The 19,260-nt window shown below is 50.4% G+C and overlaps 4 protein-coding genes across 4 annotated transcripts; 1 reads left to right on the forward strand and 3 right to left on the reverse strand.

The window, feature by feature from the left end:
- Positions 1 to 1,258: 1,258 nt before the first annotated feature.
- Positions 1,259 to 4,256, reverse strand: VFPPC_12798 (choriogenin hminor; the record flags this gene model as incomplete). The annotated part of the gene is made up of 2 exons (XM_018290575.1): positions 1,259 to 3,436; positions 3,504 to 4,256. The coding sequence occupies 2 exons, from the start codon at positions 4,254 to 4,256 to the stop codon at positions 1,259 to 1,261; spliced, it is 2,931 nt and encodes a 976-aa protein (XP_018148662.1).
- Positions 4,257 to 10,154: 5,898 nt separating this feature from the next.
- On the forward strand, positions 10,155 to 12,344 carry VFPPC_17391 (hypothetical protein; the record flags this gene model as incomplete). The annotated part of the gene is made up of 6 exons (XM_022429104.1): positions 10,155 to 10,847; positions 10,918 to 11,032; positions 11,100 to 11,434; positions 11,490 to 11,832; positions 11,902 to 12,111; positions 12,175 to 12,344. 6 exons carry the CDS (start codon positions 10,155 to 10,157, stop codon positions 12,342 to 12,344), a joined length of 1,866 nt encoding a protein of 621 aa, XP_022285879.1.
- Positions 12,345 to 12,458: 114 nt separating this feature from the next.
- On the reverse strand, positions 12,459 to 14,344 carry VFPPC_12799 (retrograde regulation protein; the record flags this gene model as incomplete). Its single annotated transcript, XM_018290576.1, has 3 exons — positions 12,459 to 12,645; positions 12,713 to 14,185; positions 14,241 to 14,344. 3 exons carry the CDS (start codon positions 14,342 to 14,344, stop codon positions 12,459 to 12,461), a joined length of 1,764 nt encoding a protein of 587 aa, XP_018148665.1.
- A 2,679-nt stretch (positions 14,345 to 17,023) lies between these two features.
- Positions 17,024 to 17,590, reverse strand: VFPPC_15162 (hypothetical protein; the record flags this gene model as incomplete). The annotated part of the gene is made up of 2 exons (XM_018292915.1): positions 17,024 to 17,364; positions 17,410 to 17,590. The coding sequence occupies 2 exons, from the start codon at positions 17,588 to 17,590 to the stop codon at positions 17,024 to 17,026; spliced, it is 522 nt and encodes a 173-aa protein (XP_018148666.1).
- Between the last annotated feature and the right edge of the window lie 1,670 nt (positions 17,591 to 19,260).

A 19,260-nucleotide genomic window follows, 5' to 3' on the forward strand; every position in this document is an offset into this window, starting at 1 on the left:
ACAAACATAAACGCTTGAATCAAAGCAACTCCACCCGTCTAAACTATCGCATCAACTTCCGTATGTACGAACTCACTGAATGTATCGCCACAACAAGATGCGAATAGCCCCCCTTTTACAAACGGTTTAATCCTTCAACCTCGTCACGGGATCAATTTCATCTCACCCACCCCGAGACCACAGACAAACACCCGATAGAACCAAAGGTATGGCTTCAGAGATAGTTAATATAAAGAGAACCATAATCCCCAAGATATCTCGTCTCTCGTAGACTACACCCAAGGCATACAGTATCCAGCAAAACTCAAATCTTTTACCCCCCATCCCCTGACCAACGGCCACCATGTGTACCTACACTAAGCACAAGACAGTGTACGACCGCTGTACCTTGCCGAGAAAGCATACCATCGTCAAGGAAACCTACAAGAAATGCTCTAAATGTCGACACGGCGGCTCGTACTGCCCAAACCCGACCCGTGATCGAAGCGAACCAACTGCCATGTGCACACGCAGAGGTCCCTGTAAGCTATGCGAGGATGAGGGAGTCGACGTAGGACATAAGATTTATGAGAGGGTATGTTGACATGTAATGGACGTGGAACTGTTCAGCCGCTTACATGGCACAGTATGAATCTTCGCGGTACTGACATGACACCCTGCGGTTGGTGTTACGAAGTGATTGGATCAACACATGGCTGAATACCCACGGTGAATATGCACACCGATAGTCAGATGATCCAAGAAGGCGGTCTTGTTTTACCTAAATAATCGTCGCGCGGTGGGTGTGGTGAATCGTGGTTGTGGATCGACTTTGGCGGCATTGTTAATGAGAATCATCAAGCTGGGAAGGGTGAATATGGCGCAGGATAAGGGAATGTTGGGTGATTGAGGGCCCGAAGTGGATAAAATACCTTCGTTGCAAATTAACGAGCAAGCGAGAAGACGGGATTTGATTTAGTTGCTTTAAATAAATGAACTGCACACGCAGTGTTACTATATTTTTGGCCTTGACTACGGCTGTGTCGTCTATTATCTCATGAAAAATGACTTTGTCAATGCAATACTTATTATATGTTGAACTCCGCCGCCATATGCAAGAAAGGCAAAAAAGAACTTGCTCGTCGCAAAACAGATAAAAGGAAAAGCACTGCAGAGAAGAAAATAAACCCAAGAGCCTAGTTCCAGTACAACTTGTAATACCGTATCCAAAAGGCCATCGTGGACTGAATAAGCGTTGGTCGGCACAAATGAATCGCGATTAGAAAAATCGGCCCTTCTTCTTTGCGGCCGGCTTCTTCTTAGTAGTCTCGCCGAGGATATCGTCAAACGTAGCTCCTGCTGTGGTGGCTGGCTTGGGTTGAGGAGCAGGGCTCGCTGATCGACCAGCCATACCAGCAAGATTGCCAGCAGACGCACTTCTAAGTCCCATATGGCTGCTGGACGGCCGAGGTCCGATCGAGCTGCTTCGATTATGGGTTCCGAATACATTCGGAGGTTCCATTGGCACTGGTTCCAGGCCCATTGCGATACTCGATCGGGAGAATTGGCGATTTCGTTGAGCTGGAGATAGATTTCGAGGACGCAGCGCGGGTTGAGCACCACCAGGTGGTGGTGATGGGGTGCTGGGTCCTCCAACAGGTGGCGCATTCAACGCAGGTTCATCCCCCGGGAAGATGGGTGCTGGCGGTTGCAATGGAGACATGGGAGGCTCTTCAGGTGGAGGAGCATCGGCCCCGTCCAGTCCTTCCCATTGCTTTGCGGCAAGCCAGCAGTGACTCCGATGGTATGTGGCTTCGACGCTGAACATGACAGCATCTGCGGACAGCTCAACGATACCACCACCGCCGGTGACTTCATACCACATTTTGCGAACTTGTCTGTCCTCGACCCATGGAAGATTGCCCATTGGGGGCTCACACAGGAAGTATTCGACCCCTTCCGTATGCTTCACACCTGGGGCATCTACGACCAGCATGGGTAAAGACTGAAGCACCACATAAAGGAACAGCCAGTACCCAATGCGCTGGTCCACCAAATCCTGGGTAACCTTGCCCTTACCCTCCCGGATTTCGAACTCTTTGAACTGGTCCAGGAATGGCAGTTTGATGCGGTTTGTATCGTAGTTATACGCCTTATTTAAGATGAGGATCAGCTCGTGTTCCTTTATCTTCTTTTCCATTCGATTTTGATCCTTTTGAGACATGTTGTCGAACGTCTCGTGGATGGCTTTCATGGAAGGGAGCTGTGGAAGATCAAACGGAATCGGCGGTAAGACTGGAGGCTTGGAGCGATCGAATTCGGAGAGAATGTTTCGAAGCGCTGATATCGTCATCTTACCCGGCTCCTCGGAAATAGCCGGGGTCTCATCCATAACTCGGGACGTTAAATTGTTCCGATCAACAAGTAGATCATACAGAGCACACATATCAGAATATAGCATTTTGAGGACGCGTCTGTTTAGGCCACTTTCAGCAAAGGGGTTCTTCTTGTTGCTAGCCTTGGGTGGCCAGTTTCCAAACGTCGACTTGTAGTAGCTGAGGAGGAATTGCCGCATTCTGCTGAAGGAGTTTCTCCATATTTTGAATCGAACTTGCTTCAGCTCGGGAATCGAGGTTGAGTTGGCGATGCCAGCGAAAAGCGATGGGAATTCAAACTGCTCCAAATGTTCGTTCACATTGTGTTGTCTGTTGATAAGGTCCAAGTGCGCCCGCTCTAATCGCTGACGAGTGAGGGGAGAGACCTGCTCAAACAGAGGTAGTCGCAAATCAATAATTGCGGAGTACTTGCCTGCAGCGTGAGCGAACGCCTCATTGTACAATTCAACACATCGCATACGCTCGCCTAGAATGAGTGCTTCAATAGTCTTCTCACGGCTGTGGCGGCAATCCGAAAGCCCTAGTTGCTCCAAGTAGAAGCCGAAGCTGAGCTCTACGGCCTCGCCAAAGGTGCTACCGTCTGGACTGGAAAATCCAAATTCTTGCAACAGACCAGCGAGTTCGAAAAATGCGTGGAACGTGGTAGGGTGCGTCTTGGTTGCAACCAGGGGTTGCCCTGTGAGGAATGCGAAGAGGTTTCTTATGGCAATCAATCGATCAAGCTCTGCTTGGGCTCCCTCTCCAGGCGCAGACAAGTGAGCGGAAGCTGTGGGTGGTGCAGCAGGAAGATAAAGCCGAAGGGCGTAAGGATCTTCACCAATGTGATGTCCAACTGGTGGCGACATGATACGATTGGCATCAAATACGCTTAGGTTGTCACGCCCTCCGAAACTCGATATTCGGTCGTTTGCTGGTGCATTTTGCTCCGCATAGATGAGCTCGTTAAAGACGTATGAGGTACCAACAACAAACTCCGGAACCTTGAAAGACGGGCCGGAGCCGCTTGCTCGAGGATATAAAAATACGTAGACGTTTCCATTCTCATTCCACAGTTCAGGCACCTACGGGGAGGTTAGGAATATGCTCAAAGGGAGCGAAGTTTGGGATAAATAGTTTTGCTTGAAATACCTTTTCGCCATTTCTCAAAAATGAAGGATTATATTCTGCATGGGTCTCTTCGGAGAGGACCCAGGCTTCGGATTTGGCACCACTGTTTGCTTCCGAGTTGGAACGAGATCGTCCTCCGCCTGGAAGCCAGCTTCGGCGCAATTTGCCCCTTGTTGGACTTTGGCTGCCATCGTGAGAAGAAGCAGAACGAGAATTTGGGGCTAGTGTCCCGGACCCGGAGGGAGCTAAAGACGTCTGAGCAGAAATACTCCTGCGCCCCCTAGGCTCAGGAATAGGTGACGTTTGTTGGGGATGGACATTGCCTTGTTGAGGCTCAGATAATTTGGGTTGAAACAGAGAACTGCTTCGTGGTCGGGATTTACGGTTATCTTTTTGCAGCTTGGACTGTTTGGAAGTCTCGTTTTCACTGTCGGTGCCGCTAGTTCTGCGTGCTTCGGGCTGCTTCACGGGTTGTTGCTTCGTCAATGTTGCACGATGTATTTCTGGGGAAGGTGGAATCGGGGCTAGAATTTCCGGGGTTTGATGGGTAGAGAATGAGAATTCAAATTCGGGAATCTCTGGTGGTTCGGATTGCGGAATAGGAGGAACGCCTCGAATTTCGGCCCGGGGTGGTGAGTCTTGTAGATGAAAGGCAGCCATGTTGTTCTCCATCACTTCCAGGCTGGCGGGTTTGGTTCTTGGGCTGCTAGCTTCGTCGTCGGCTTCCGATGCAACGTAGGGCGGCGGCGGCGGCGGTGTCTGTGGCGGCGACATTTTGACAGCCAGGGGCTTCCGATGGATGGCTTGCGGGTGCGTATCTACAGCGTCAGGTGTGAGTACTGGAATAAGTGACGATACACGGGCACCCCAAGTATGTGATTTCTGAAGTTGAAAATCTGGAGAAAGTTGCTCTGGCGAAGCTGATGTTGCTCGTCGTTCCACGGACGATTCAGTGGCGGTGGGCGATGAGGTTGTGGCTGTTGCTGGCTTGGGCTCTGTCAGGTCCCGGACCGCCACAGGTCTGCCCCTGGGTAGGTGTCGAGTTCCCTTGTGCCAGAGCGTTTTCCTATGGGATTTTTCGGAATCGTGGCTTGGATTGGAATTGGATCGGAAGGATGGAAAAGAGAGAGAAGAAGGGAGCATGGTTGCTCGAAAAGACTTACTAGTGGTCATACTGGGCAACATATATGACCGTCCGGCCCGCGGGTAAGTCTGACATGCAGCAAGCTGAAATGAAGAGGAATCAGGAAGCTGTCAAGTCGCCAGCGGGCTGACGAGATCAGAAAAACCAGAACGACAAAGCCGGATGGGCTCGTCCAGCTTAACAGGTAAAACGTGGAGTTGATCGGCAGGTTTAACTGGGATTTTGGGTACTGGGAATTTCGCGTCAGACACGGAATGATTCGCCCTGCAACAATGCAACAAGCCGACACAACACAGCCCAGCATGGCGTGCGTGCCCAGGGACAGACACGGACGCAGATGTAGGGCCAAGCCAAAGGAGAGCAAAAGCAAAAAGCTGCCAGAAGCACACACATACCTCGTCGGGTCTGGTACCTTGGTGTACCTTCGTACCGGTGAGGTCTGGTGAGTGGATTATCTTGTGCCGGAACACGGCAGTACGGATAGAGCGGGGATTACGAATGAGCGTGTTACGCAAACTGCCACGCTTTCGTAAGGTACAAAACTGTAAATAAATGTACTGTACTATTGGTGGTACGTACGCAAAATATTAGACTCGAAGCTTTCGGAATGACGGGTTGCGGCGTTACGGGTACGGGGGCGATGGAGAAGGTCGTTAAGGGTCAAGGGACCAAAGTCTGAGCAATCAAGCCAAGCACAGCAGAGCCGAGTAGAGCAGCCAGCAAAGCAAAGCAAAGCAAGCAAGACCAAGACCAAAGACCAAGATGGCCACGACCAAGAGGGCCCTTGTGGTCTGGTGGAGACTTTCAAACTTGGCCGATGACGTTTGGGCAACGAAAGGGGCTATTGAGGGAGAGTTTGGAATGTCTCATCCTAATCACTGACCACAAGTAGGGCGACCGTGACGCCCGCTCGACTCGAAAGGTTGATTGATGGTCTCCAAGGACAAACTCGAGCGAATGGGAGGATGAGTTCAATGTTCCAGACGGGCCAAAGTGCAGGTGGCTTTTTGTGGTTTGCAAAGGTCAACTGGTGTCTGCGTGCGTGCAGGCGATGCAGGAGAAGGCTCAAGCTGTGATGCCAAGTTGTGTGACTAACTGAACACAGGGAACAAAAACATAAAAAAGAATCAAAATTTTTTTGCCAAGAGTCATTAAGATGACATCTAATGTTGGAGTCAAGGAGCCAAGCTTCAAGAGCCAAGCAAGATGTGCATAAACCAAGTTGAATGATGAATGCCTGGTTGGGTACTTTATGGATTACTCTTGAGGCAAAAGCAATGCAGACTGTTCTGGTCATGGCACACAGGCAGGACAGTGTACACCCAGGTATACACCCTGGTATTGACGTACCAGCTGATGCTCCCAAGTCAAGTCCCTGCTTCCCGCCCCATTGAATCTCACTCAATATGCAGTGGCTAATATTTTAGAGATGTGGGACGCTGGGTGTCCTGCAAGGTCCTGTCAAGTAAAGTTATGTGCATGCAGATGGATGCTGTATTCTAATAATAATGACATGTGAGCCGTCTGTGTTACCATTCGAGTCATTTTGTTGGGCGAGCAGGTCTCATGAACTTGGTCTGGAACACACACACAACCTCCAGAATGAACAGCAAAGCATTTGTTGCACAAGGTGGAAAGCACAGGGTACATAGAGTACATGCATGTACAGCCACTGACCATCGCAGAAAGCACTTGACCTGTTGACTTGAGCAGTTTATTTTAGTATGATGTGAGTGCCAGCGGGTAACGGCAGCTTCGCTCCTGCCTCGTCTTGGATGACCAGAAGTTGTTAAGGTGAATGAAGGAACCTTAGAAGGAAGGCAAAGTCAGGAACCGGCCATTTTGGTTGCATTCGCCCAGACCAAGTTTTTACGATTTCTTTTTCGCCACTTCGTTTCCTTTTTGTGCATCAATTTTCAGGTTACAGAGCACTGGGTGCCAGTATCGACCATCCAGACAAGGAAGGGTCTCACTCAGTAGTCGGTTTTCGGCAATGATAGACACCACTGCCAGGGACCGGCTCAATACGAACACATTGCATCACCTGAGGGTCATAGGCGCAATGAATGCAACATTGAACGCACTGAGGCAAAGAACAATGCAGACAAACGAGGAGCAGTGACTGGGCGTCGAGTCTTGTCACACCATCATCTTGCTAACTTGGCGTGCTAATTCAGGACGATTCCGATGGAGCACAGTTCATGGAGAGTCCATGAGTTTGCGTGCCATGGTTTTGGGCTCCGCAGGTGCGCCATTGAGACAGTCGCCGCTTTGGAGCCGTTCAGCATCTGCCACCTTTCAGCCTCACTTCTCCCATCATTGATGCGTCGTCGTCAGATCCATCCGTTAAGGGGTCCTACCCATCATCCATGCACGTCGAAGCGACGCATATGCGCTAAGAACTTGCGTCCACGGTGTATCTGCGAATCCAGAATGCTTGGGGCCAAAGAAAGAACAAGACAGAAAATTACCCAGATCAAACAACACCAACCAACGGTCTGACTTTGTCGCTCAGAATCCAAGCATGTCGGCATACCAACATTGTATGAGCAATGTGGATCGGGCTCAGCCATCAAACGTGGCCTGCCCCACCAACTACCCAGGAACACACCGAAAGCGCCTCAAGCATTCTCAGCAGAGCACCAGACGTTTCCCACTCGAATCTGAAAGTCGACAGTCTGAATAGCTTTGAGAAACTCCCTCCAAGCTATTTTCTCACATAACGCCGTTTCACAATCTCACCTCGACTTTGACGTTGCACGTTGAGATATATCAGTCCTATTTAGCTTCGCCACCTTACATCATCCTCCCAGTTCTGAAAATACAATGCCCACTGTCGGGTCTTGGCTTGTTTTTCTACGGATGAAGGGCACTCCTGGGTCCACTATCGACGGAGGCTGAGCACTTGTCGCGTTGTTGATCTCGACGGACTCATCTGACATCAATTTACTCCATACAAACTGTTGATTAGGAGCCAAGCCACTTCTTCCTCATCAAGCGGGTACAGGCAACAGAGTACAAGGAAAACACGTACTGAACAGGCAAGCTCCCCTCTAAACTTGGGCCGGTGGTTCCGCTAGTCCCGTCTACATCTTTTTTTGGCAAAAGTGAGGTGTCCCGAAAGAGCGCTTCTATTTTCGCGCTCCCAATGAAGTCTTAAACAATGGCGTTGGCCGGGCATTTTGGCTTTTGTTGCCTGGCCATGATATGGCTGCAAGAGGCCAGATGGGAACGCGGTCCACGCTTGGGTCTCTCAACATGAAGCCAAGAACACATGGTTCACAACTGTCAATCATCGGAGACTTCCCGATCGCCCATCCCACATTCCAATCATTCTGCGACAAAGGGTTTATGTCGGATCTTTCCAGGCACGGTAGGTTTCTGAGCGTCTGAAAGGCACAGGAAGCGAAACGGAGAACCAATTACACTACACACCACCTCACAACGGGTGTGCCAACGTTTCGCGGGCGTGAACTCTAAACATGTTTTTGGCAAGCTTCCAGAACTCCGGAGTCGAGGCACCCAACATACACCTTCGGCCACGTGATACCAAGTTGCCTAATTGGGTCGGCGTGTCGCAAGCGATGCTCATGCACGAAATATCTAGGGTGGACGGCAAAAGCAATACCACTCCGCACCTTGGAAATAAATAAACACGACACCCGTATCAACAAGGCCCGAGGCTATCTGGCAAATTGAATTTGTTTTGGCGCGGATTGCAGCCGCAGCCAGCGTAGACTATCCATCCGTAACAGGGGCCTAGCTGACCCCATTGTCAAGGCCGGGGGAGTCGATGGCTTGATAGGTCATTTATCCAGACATTGAAATTGCCCAGAATTTGCTGTATTAGTGTAAATTCTGGAGCTTATTGATGAATAACCCTCCATCATTGCACTCCATCTGCCAGAATAGCCTAGGCAGTGTCCTGTTCCTGTTGAGGCACGGGTCCCTTGTAGTAAAAGCCATCCCAGCCAAATTCCCAAGCCCACCTCGTAAATTAGCCCTGGAGTCTAGGACTATTCATGACACTGGACCGCGGATCTCCGTCACCGGCACTTGCTTCATCCAGAATCACATCCCTAGCAGCCCAATTTCTCTACAGGCCTCCCATCCCACATCTTATCCCCAAGATCGTGGTACCGAGCACTCGGTTGCGCCAGATCTACCCTAGTCAAAATGACCATACAAATCAGCCCCGAAAACCAGGGACCAAAACAAAACCTTCAGTGACAAGTCCCCCAGGGTGTGGTTCAAAACAAGAAAAAAACGCCACTAGCTCAAGACCAACAAAATTTGCACATGTTATCAATACCAAGGGAACACACAAACCCGGTTCCATGCCATTTTTTTCACCAACGACCACCCCAGCTCTACTAGCCTCGAAAAGGATATAGTGCCTCAAACTAAAGTGTTTTTTTCTGGCAGCCTTTTGGTCCAACGCTTCGGGGTCCCGAATTTTGGGTTCCCTTTTTCTCTTGGGTGTTCGTTCGGCTCCTTTTGTGTCTCAGCCCACTTGGCTTGGGCGTACCCTGTTTAAACGCGATGTCACAGGGGTTCGAGACGGTTTGTTGATTCCGGGGTTTTCTTGGGTCTGCGTAGTGGTATATGTTGCGAATGGTCCGCTTCCGTGGTGTTTATGTTTTCCTTTCCTTGTAGAAAAGTTTTGCTTGTTTTTCGCTTGGGCCATTTTCCTGGTTCGACACACTTTGTGTCTTATTACGCCGTGTTCAGTAGAGGTTGATGCTCTTGAACTGTTCATCGTCACTGGTGATTTGTTTGTTCAGAGAGTGTGACACTTGTTGTTCTTCACTTATTACTCCAATACGACCCAGCATTCGACTTTGCTCAAACCTCGACTCGTCGTCTTCCGAGCTGTCCACCTTACAATCGATAGCCTCTGCCTTTTCAGGCACAGCACCGACGTACATTGCCACCGTCAGAACCCCGTCCGACGACTCACAGCCTGATCATTACCTTGCCTCTTTCCTCTCTGCTTGTGCAGGTTCGACCGAAAATTCAATATTGGAAGCACAACTCTCCAGAAAAGGTAAAAAAGCCTCAATCATTTTCCCACAATGGCCCTCGCAAAGCATTGCATTCTCCTCCCCAAACTCCCATGGAGTGCTCTTCAGGGTGTCACCTGACTGCACCAACGACGTTGAATCGACGGGTCCAGGCTGTCGTTGTCAAAATCGGTGAGGGACAAGGTTGTCATTGGTCCAAGGTGGTGGGCCGGATAGTCGGATTGACCAATCAAAGCCCTGATTCTCACCGAAAATGCGCAAGTGGTGATGGTGTAAGTCGATGGTCCACGACAGAGCCTCCTTGAACGCCAAATTATAATCTCTCTCTCTTGTGTCAGGCAGAGTTCCTGAACCGACAAATCTTACACAGAATAACCTGGGATCAATTGGGCATCTTCACCTTATTGCCATCTGACAGGAACTTCCCCCCCCTTCGTGTTCAATTCGTCCTAGAAGCTAGCCAAGGTCCCACTGCATCTCGTGACTTACACGGGGATATCAAACATGGATGCAAGCACAAGCAGGGCGTATTCCCGAGTTGGGAAAGGAAACCCCCGTCTTTCCTCATCCCCGGTCGTGAAAGAGGTGCCTCTCGAAGAGATATTTGACTGGGACCTCTACTGCGAGTCCACCGGGGAGCTAGAACCTTCCCGCTTCCCCGGCTATCAGACCCCGGGGGATTTGTCCAAGCTCATAACCCAATTCACTCCCACATCTTTTGATCTTGATAACTTTGCCATCGATGACCTTCGAACAGAGTTTTACAGAATGAAAGCTCCGTTCCGGTCTGATGATGACACGGCCACCACTTCCGACTACTCGGGACACTCCCCCCCAGAGCTGATCCAAGGCGGAGGGAGCACTTCTCCTTCGGACCACTCTGGATCTGTCTTTCTCGATCACGCTGAAGAGCGTCCCCACCCTTCTGATGTTACCCTTCAAGAAGTCCAAGCCCAGGATGACGAGTGGACGTATCCCCAGACTGACCTGGCCAAGGCTGTCCGTCGCGGATATCCATCTCATATCCACCTTCAGCAAGACTATGCTGGCCTCCAGACAAGCACGTCCGCTGGAACAAAGCGTCGACGCTCCAGCAAAGACGTCGAGAAGAGACCCAGACAGTTGGTCGACCCTGTACAGACGGCAGACGTCCGGAAGAGTGGGGCGTGTGTGCCATGCCGAGTAACCAAGACCAGGGTGAGACACTTATCATGTAACTCCACACGCAGAATCTCTTGAGCCTTGACTGACCACTCTTCTGCTTTAGTGTCATGACAGCGGCGTTTGTCCCACGTGCAGAAAGGCGTTCCCAAACCATTCTCATCTGGTATGCACTCGCATGACTCCTGCAATGGCCTGGCCAGTGATGGGCAAGGTTCCAGGTGCGTGATTCTTCCTTCTTGGGTAGTCCACCGAGTTTGACATCTGTTGACTAACATGACCACGTAGACTTCTGGTCCAGCGTTGCTGCAGAGGAGCAGTATCTGTGCTCTGGGCCGCGATTTTACACCGGGAGCCCTAGAGATATTTCCATCTTCTTCAGCAAGGACACCACTTCGTCATCCTTGCATGCCACAGTTCAGGCTTACAGGTCCACCAACAACCACGACGAGGTTGGCAGCCCAAGGACGATTGCCTTCCCACGGGAGAAGGTACCAAGTCACCCGAAGCTGCAGCGATGGGTAGAAGACCAGATCAAGCGTGAGCATGGCCCACAATTCAGCCAGGTCTTGCAGAGCTTCTTGTTGGCCTACTCCGGAGAAGGTCTTAGAAAGCTCCCCAAGGTACGTGACGAATGATTCAGTTTTGTCGGCTTCAAGGTAGCTAATGTTCAGGCAGTATGATTTGGTCAGAAAAGTCCACAAGATGAACTGTTTCTTCAGAATCTGGAAGATGCCATCGTTTTGGTGCAGGGACCCATCTAAGAAGATCGTCATCCTTCCAGTTTCGGTCCAGGCTCAGCTGCGCAGCATTGCAAGGAAGGCACTGGACCTGTTGGAGTATGATGTCTTGAAGATGTTGGATGAATGCCTTAGCCAACAAGGCTCACCCAAGGCGGAGGAGAGAGTGGCTATCTGGGTGAGCATGTGGCAGCTTATGCTCATGTACCGTGAGCTCTTGGCGGCGTACAAGATCCATTTGAGCAACATGATGCAGGACCCAAGCTCGCCAGACGAATTCAGTGAGTGATTTTCCGTCAAGGGACATTGGGAGGGTTGGTTATTTGAAGCTAATCAACTTCAAAAAACAGTCAGCTCTCAGACACACCAGTATCAGCGCTTGATTGACAACTTTTACCCTTTGCTTGCCATCTTTTACCATTACCAGTTTCGCACAAAGAAGAGCATCGAGCTTTCATTCGACTGGCTAGACGGTATCTCCTCTTCATATGTCCCACGGGAAGATAAAGACCTCATTCGGCGCCTCGGACATCAGTTGGTCGCGTCGAGAAAGGACTTGCGTAAGTGCCTCTCCCGGATCTATGCTCCTTTGTCATTGAGCCACGCCACTAACAGTCTCATAGACAGCTATATCCAGTCCACAAAAGACATTGACCAAGTAGACAATATGCTCTGGACTTTCGTTGTGGAGCACGAAATCAAGAAGCTCAATGCGCGGAAGAGAAACACAAAGGGATCAACATCCAAATCAAAAAAGTCGCATCATTTTGATGATGAGTACGACGACGAGTGAGAGATGGGAATTGGGCTTCTTCAACCAGCCCTCATATGACTGATGATGACGAAGAAGAAGATGATGATTCAAGGAGGGAATATGATGATTAATGAAACTTTTGTCAGGGACGTATCATGAGAAGGTGGAAAATTGAATGCTGGGTTTAAAATTTCCCTTGTCTCCTTTTGTCTTGGTGGTGCTTTTGATTATACTAGCGAGCTCCTCAAAATTGACGCATTTCATGGTCTCGGCCGACAAGTTCAAAGTTAATTCCACCTTGCTTCTGTCTGATTTGGTTTTGGAAAGCGCAGTGTCAAGTCTGTTGGGGTAATTAGTATTGCGATACCAAATCACGGGAAGAACTCTGAGCCCTGGCAACGACTTACCGGACGACTGAAAGGAGCTGGCTGGGGTGTTCTGGCATCACTGGAAAGAGTGTTGCAAGAATGTTGGCCACCGCGCCAATATAGAGTGCCCAGAAAGTAGCATCTGGATGATGACTCTCAACCACCCCCTTAAGCCCTCGCCATAGACTTTCGTCAGAAGGGCCAATATCGTTGCCCCATCTAGCACAAGTCGTCAACGCCAACAAGGCACGAGCAAGATGTGTAAGTCCGGGGCAGTCTAGGTCACGGACAACGGCGTGATGAAGAGCCCAAGAGCTATTACTACTTGAGCTGTGACCAAGGCGAGCCCAAATATGGCGAATGAACAAGGCACCTAGCCCAGGGGTAAGAATAGTCGGAGTAGCACTGAATCCATCCTGAGACTTTGGTATGGACGCAGTCAACAAGTCCAAAATGGCATCAAAGATTGGTTTTTCGACGTCGGTGACTTTTGCCAAAACTTCGAGGGGATTGCTTTCTCTGATTTCCTTGGGCATCTTCATAAGAAGAGCACCCTGCCTGTTGGAGCCACCGCAAAAGGTCACACGGCGGATGTTGGGCACGACGGCAAGGAAAGATTCGATAACGGTGGCAATAGCTGGAAACTGCTGACGTCGCCTTTTTGACATGCCATAGATCTTTCCATCATGACTTTCGTTGACTTGGCGCATTTTGGTTGGTTGCTTGAACTGAGAGCCGGGGACTGAATATGTATGGGTTGAGGGTATTGGGTAGGGTGAGATTGGGTCGTTGTGCATCAACATGCTTCCGTATCCGCGAAATCCACCACCACACATATACACATCGACAGATGCATCTTCTCCCCTATCATACGCTTGCTTGATGGCTTGGAGGGCTGGAAATCTCGAGCATAGGTTAGAATATATGCGTGTAATCCCGTCCTGCAGCGTGCTTATCTCTTTAGCCTGAATCTCAGCCCGTTGTTGTTCGAGGACTTTTGTGAGTTTTGCGGCGCCGTACGGAAGGCTCTCCCCGGCCATTGCTGCATTGATTTCGTAATTGTCCTTGCTGGTATCAACCCACGTCATTTGTACGCTGCCACCGCCAAGGTCGAGGAACAATGCGCCATTGGGGACTGAAACCAGGCCGCTTCGTGATCCCATCACGGCACCAAAGAGGGTTTCGACAGCGGGATCGAGGATTTGCACGCCGAGACCATCGGTTGCTGCCGCAATAGCTTCGAGCATCTGACCTCCATTCGCGGCACGACGCATCGCTTCCGTAGCGAGTATCATGATATGTGACTGGGGCACACCATGCATGACAGCGACACGGCGGAATCCCGATAGGGCAGACGCAACGGCCTCAATAGTTTCAGACGGGAATACTGGCCCACAGTCTGATGGTGTCAGAGCATCGAACAAAGATATTGCTGCTCGACTGGAGTAGAGGGGCTCCAGGAGCCTCGTGGTGGGAGGTTTTAGCGAGGTAACTGAAAACCGTATGCCATTGCTGCAACATTTCTTTAGAATAACTTCATTGCCGAGTGTCTAGATGGCAAGCAAACCTTCCCATGTCAATAATGGCGTAGAGGTGGTTGTCGTCGTCGGGATGCCATAGCGGGAGCTTATCGTGAAGTGTCTCCAAGGTTATGACGTCTGATGGAGGCATTGTGGGGGTCGTCAGTGGGCTGTCAAGCTGGCTGTGGTCGTGAAACAAGATTGAAGATGGCCTTGAACTGCTACAAGGAGAATGAATGAGTGGGTCGGCCAAGTGCCGTGGTAGTTGGATATCAAAGCATGGGTTTCGTCAGAAATGATGTTGGATGGTGAGGAGTCGTTATTACTTGGGAGAAATTTTGGAAGTCGCAATTGAGAAGTGGGGTGAAGGCTCTTGTGCAGGAAGGAGGTCAAGTCTGGTCTTGGTCTGGTCACATTGGGAGCCAACGCACGGCTAATAAGGATCAATATCTTGTCTATCTTGCTCTATGAAAATGAAATAAATAGATACATGGGAGGAAAAAATAATAATGCAGTAACGTATGCGATGAAGGGGAATTTTTTAAAAAAAATTTTGAACACTTTGAGCCAATGTGAGTATACCTCAGCCCACGGCGGGAAAGTGCCTGGTGCGAAATGCGCATGTGCAGAGGAGGTGCATTGCAGTTAGGGTTCAATGTTCCGAGTCGTCCACATTTAGCATTAGCATTTAGGCGTGCGGCGTTATTTGAGCTAGACAATGCGAAACACCATCGACATTGGTAAGCCCGTGATCAAAGCTGTTCGCATATCACTACACATGTTTCTGCTCCACAGCAAAGCATTGATCGTGGGAGTTGTCTAGCAACGGGGAAGATCACAAACAAAACAACACGGCTGTGGATAAAAACGACGCGATACCGCGTTGAAACACCTTGTTTTCTTTGTTCTTCTGGGCCTACCAGCAGCAGCAGGTTTGCGTCTGTGCTCTTTTTGCCTTTGACCCACGATGGAGCCCAACTTGCTTATTTTTACGGAGTACTGTAAGGATTATTTTATGTGTGTTTTATTTATTTTTTTGCCCAAGCCGCCCAGGCTGTGGGCGACAGCTGAATAAGACATGGAGAGACAAGATTGGAAGTGGCACCAGCCAAGGAGTCTCACACTCGCATCGCAAAAGTCCGACCGATGACCTGGTGGCAAAAGAAAGTTGCCCAACCTCTTTATACTGTGCGGGCTAGCTGAGACAGGCGAACAATATCGACGCCAACCGTTTGGGCGTTGAGGAACAACTCATCAGATGCCATTGGGCAGGAATGTTTATTGCCAGGCTGTAAGAAACAAGAAGCTAGTCTGCACCAAGATCAGCACCCGGCAGTGCATGCATCGTTCTCTTTTTCCTCTTCTCGTCTCGGATGGGCGGTTAGAGAGACCAGCAAGAGGATAGACATTCCCGTCTGGGTGGCTTGTCACACTCACACTAGGTCGGGCATTGACCGGAGCTGCATGAAGCGCGTTTACAGCTAAATAAGGAGCCTGGAGTACGTAGAAGGCATCAGATGGATCGTCCCAGGCGCAAGCATAGACGGAGAAGATCAATGATGGCAGCGCATCGCCATGGGGCGTATAGTATTTGATTGGGTCAACAGGTGAGCCATGATGCATCAGCACGTCTAGTCCTCCGTGAGTTCCTGCGTGGTCCCCTCTGCGTGTCTCAGTGGGCAGACATCAAGCAGACTGGACGATCGGAGCCAGGTCAGGGTATCTTGTCAAGTTTGGCATGGACGAGCCGTGCCGAATGCTAGTTATCTGCCCGTCTACTTCGTACTCCGTAGGCGTCGCCTGGGTTGTTGAGTACCTAGGTAGTATTGAGTCGTAGCCCATTGTCACACCCCAACAGTTCGAGAACCAGACGTCCAGGTTGAGTGGCAATTGTAACCCAATATTACAGGCCCAAATCTGTGAAAAAAATGGTGGCTAATAAAAGGCTTGCTATCGATTGAACGGAAAGTCAGCCGCCATTTGAACATTGAAGCGAATCACCCGTTCTTGGACATGTCGACAGGATCCAGTCCCCCAAGCCAGCCTGCAACCCCGCTGTACTGTACGTCTTGCTTCTCCGCGATACGCTTCAGCATGCAAGTGACTCGTTTTAACGATTGGCTCTCCAATGAGGGTTCGCAAGCCTGGGTTTGTCGTCCCTGTGTAACCAATATCACGACTGGTCATGGCATGGTTTCGGGAAGATGGCGAAAGGGGGGCCGGAGGCGGGGTACAGGTCCAAGATGTCGTAGTCGTAAGTGCCTTGTCGATTCCAGACGAGTGACAATGCTGGTCTCCAACAATGTGGATGTCGTTGTTCTCATGGTGAGACAGAATGACAATGCAGCCATATGGTTGGCGTCTAAGGCAGTGGATTTTGTCTTCTCTTTTCGGGCGAGCTTCTCACTATGTGGTGGTGTGCTTGGACTGGAATGCTTGGTATGGACCGGGCGATGTGGCATTCCATAGGCTTTGGATTACGAAGGTAAAGAGCTACAATTACCATGGATGGGTCGTGAAGGAATTCATCTTGATCCAAACGGGCTTCGTTGGCAAGCTTCTCTGATATTTTTAACGTCACCAGGGTATCATAAATCACTATAGATTACTCCGTACTGCAGACACATTCTTGAAGAGACTGAAGGCTAAAAAAAAGATGGTAGCAAATCTGACCAAAAACAAGCCCAGGAAGCCAAATTTTGCCAAGTCAACAGCCTTTGTCACCTGGTACAAGAAACCTGTCACTGATGGCGTCTGGTGCATTGGACTCGAGCAAACCATAATCTATCGCAATTGACACCCCGGAAAACGGAGTGCACAGCAGCTCTATTCATTTGCACGCGGTTCGTGGCACACATTGCAATACTTGGCAGTGGGTTTGGTTTATACAATCTGCCAGATCATGCTTGATGCACGGAGAAGCGTCCGAGTTCGTCGCACTTTGAAATGGCCCTGTGCAATGTTGCAACCCATCAAGCCTGCGAGAAGCATAGCCCACAGACCCAGAAAAACGTGGGCATGCCTCTCGTCTCATGGACCAGGGTGTACGATGTGATAGAATGTGCGGCCCGTCAGTAGATGGAGGCGGAGGAGGAAGTTGTACCCATGCAACCCCAGATGATGCTTCTCCAAGCCAAACGACTGAAAAAGCAGAGTCGGGCATGCACGAGGCTTTACGCGAATGGCTGATCCGATAAGTCTATTGTAGACATTTGCCAAAGTCGCATGAATCCATGTCATGTATGGAGTACATGGACACGGAGGCAATAGGATTGAATGCTCCAGGTGGATGAACGAAGACGCCGTTGTGCATGAAAGCATGCCGTGAGTTCATGCTCAAGAGTGTGGGATTGAGGTGAAGTCGGATGGGACCCACTATTGCACGCAATGCTGTCATATAATTGGCTATAGCTCAGCTTTCAATGAGTCTCGATTGACTTTCGGGTTTCCCCGCTCTCGACGCGGTCAGACGCGTCTCACGCGACTTTTCGCGTTGATCGACAATCCCAGCCAAACGAGAGATTTTCCACCGAATCCGCGATTAGCGATTGTGAGAGACAGCGTCGATTGCCTCAGAATCTCTGTGAAGTCATGAAGTCATGGCCGAATGACACTGCCTGGGCGCATCGAGATGCTTCAATAGAGCGATGCGTCTGCTCGTCAAGGGGTCAGCAACGCCCACATTCTCGTCAAAGTCGGTTCTGCATATCACCACAAGACTTCCGGTACGAACTGGCCATTTCTGACTTGGACTGCACCAGAGCACAAACTTTGGCTGTTGCGCCAGGCTAACGCATGTAGGAAAGGAAAACGGCTGGCTGGCTTGCTTCCACACTTCCACCAATTCCGCCGGGGAAAAAGGAAACGGTCTGGTCACTTTCCACACTGTTCAACTTTCCAACGGCCAATCCCTGTCCGTGTTGGCCACTTCTGTGAGCATCACCAGCCTCCCAGTTTTTCTTATTCTTGCGCCAAACGTTGTCTGCTTTTTTTTCCTGTTTAGCTACTCCGTACCCGAGCTAGCGTCTTGCACTCGGAGAGCCTCCCGAGCCCTTGCATCTTTGCCTGGGTTCTATTGAAGCGTTTACATTGCCGTGCCGAATCAGATATCCAGGAACCAAAAGGCTGTCAGTCGCTCAGAGCTGGGACTGAGAGTCCAGAAGGAACGCCGGGGTTCGGGCAAAACTGGTCTCCAGAGAGGTCTCAATGCACGATACCGCCTTCGCTGTCATCCGCCCACCGCTATTTTGGCCACCCAGCAAAGTACCGCGTTGTCTCAAGTATCGATAGGCTTGACAGGCGAGCCCTCTTGTCCGTGCTCAACCATCGCATTTTCCACGACGCTGGCGCCAGTACGGAGTACGGAGTAAAGTGTCACTAGTAGCATCACTCTGTCCTCCTTACTCGGACGTCGTGTTGTCGTGTTGTCTTTCTTCTCTTCTCAGACATTGCAACTCACTGGTAGTAGGCTGGTGCAGGATACAGTTTATGCTTGGTCTTCCTCTGGTACAGTCCATTGATGGCACGTAAGTTCGTCTCTTGGTTGACCTGAGGCGGCAGAAACCACCTCTCACCATTCTGCCACCCAACTCTAAAAACGAAACACCAAAGGTTGTGGACTGGGCTTGAAATATCTCTCTTGCAGCGATTTGCATGTCGATGGCCGCTTCGTGCTTTCCAATAGTGCTTCGTACTCCCAGGATACTTGGCCGGGCCTCTTGATTAGCTTCCGGTGTGCACCCTGGTGTCTTCCCACCGCCATCACCGCCTGGCCCTTGTCAGACACAAGTCGACGAGACTTGAACAGTCGAGGGTGGGACTCGAGTGGGGGCCGGCTTCTGTCAAGGCCCGCCATCGTGCATCTGCTGCTCGACTTTTGCTGGGCTTCAGTCGACGCAGAAGCACCTGTGGAGGTGCCTTTGGATGGGACCAGACCATCTTGACCATCTTGACCCTCCCCCGTAAGCTGTCTGGTGGAGAAACGCAAGAGAGAGAGACTTGGCGCTGGACGTGGTCATCCGTTCACTCCTCTTCTCGACAGAACAGAACGGGCAGACGCCAACTGGG

This window comes from Pochonia chlamydosporia, chromosome 1 (assembly GCF_001653235.2).
Source record: "Pochonia chlamydosporia 170 chromosome 1, whole genome shotgun sequence".
Taxonomy (NCBI): Eukaryota; Fungi; Ascomycota; class Sordariomycetes; order Hypocreales; family Clavicipitaceae; genus Pochonia; species Pochonia chlamydosporia.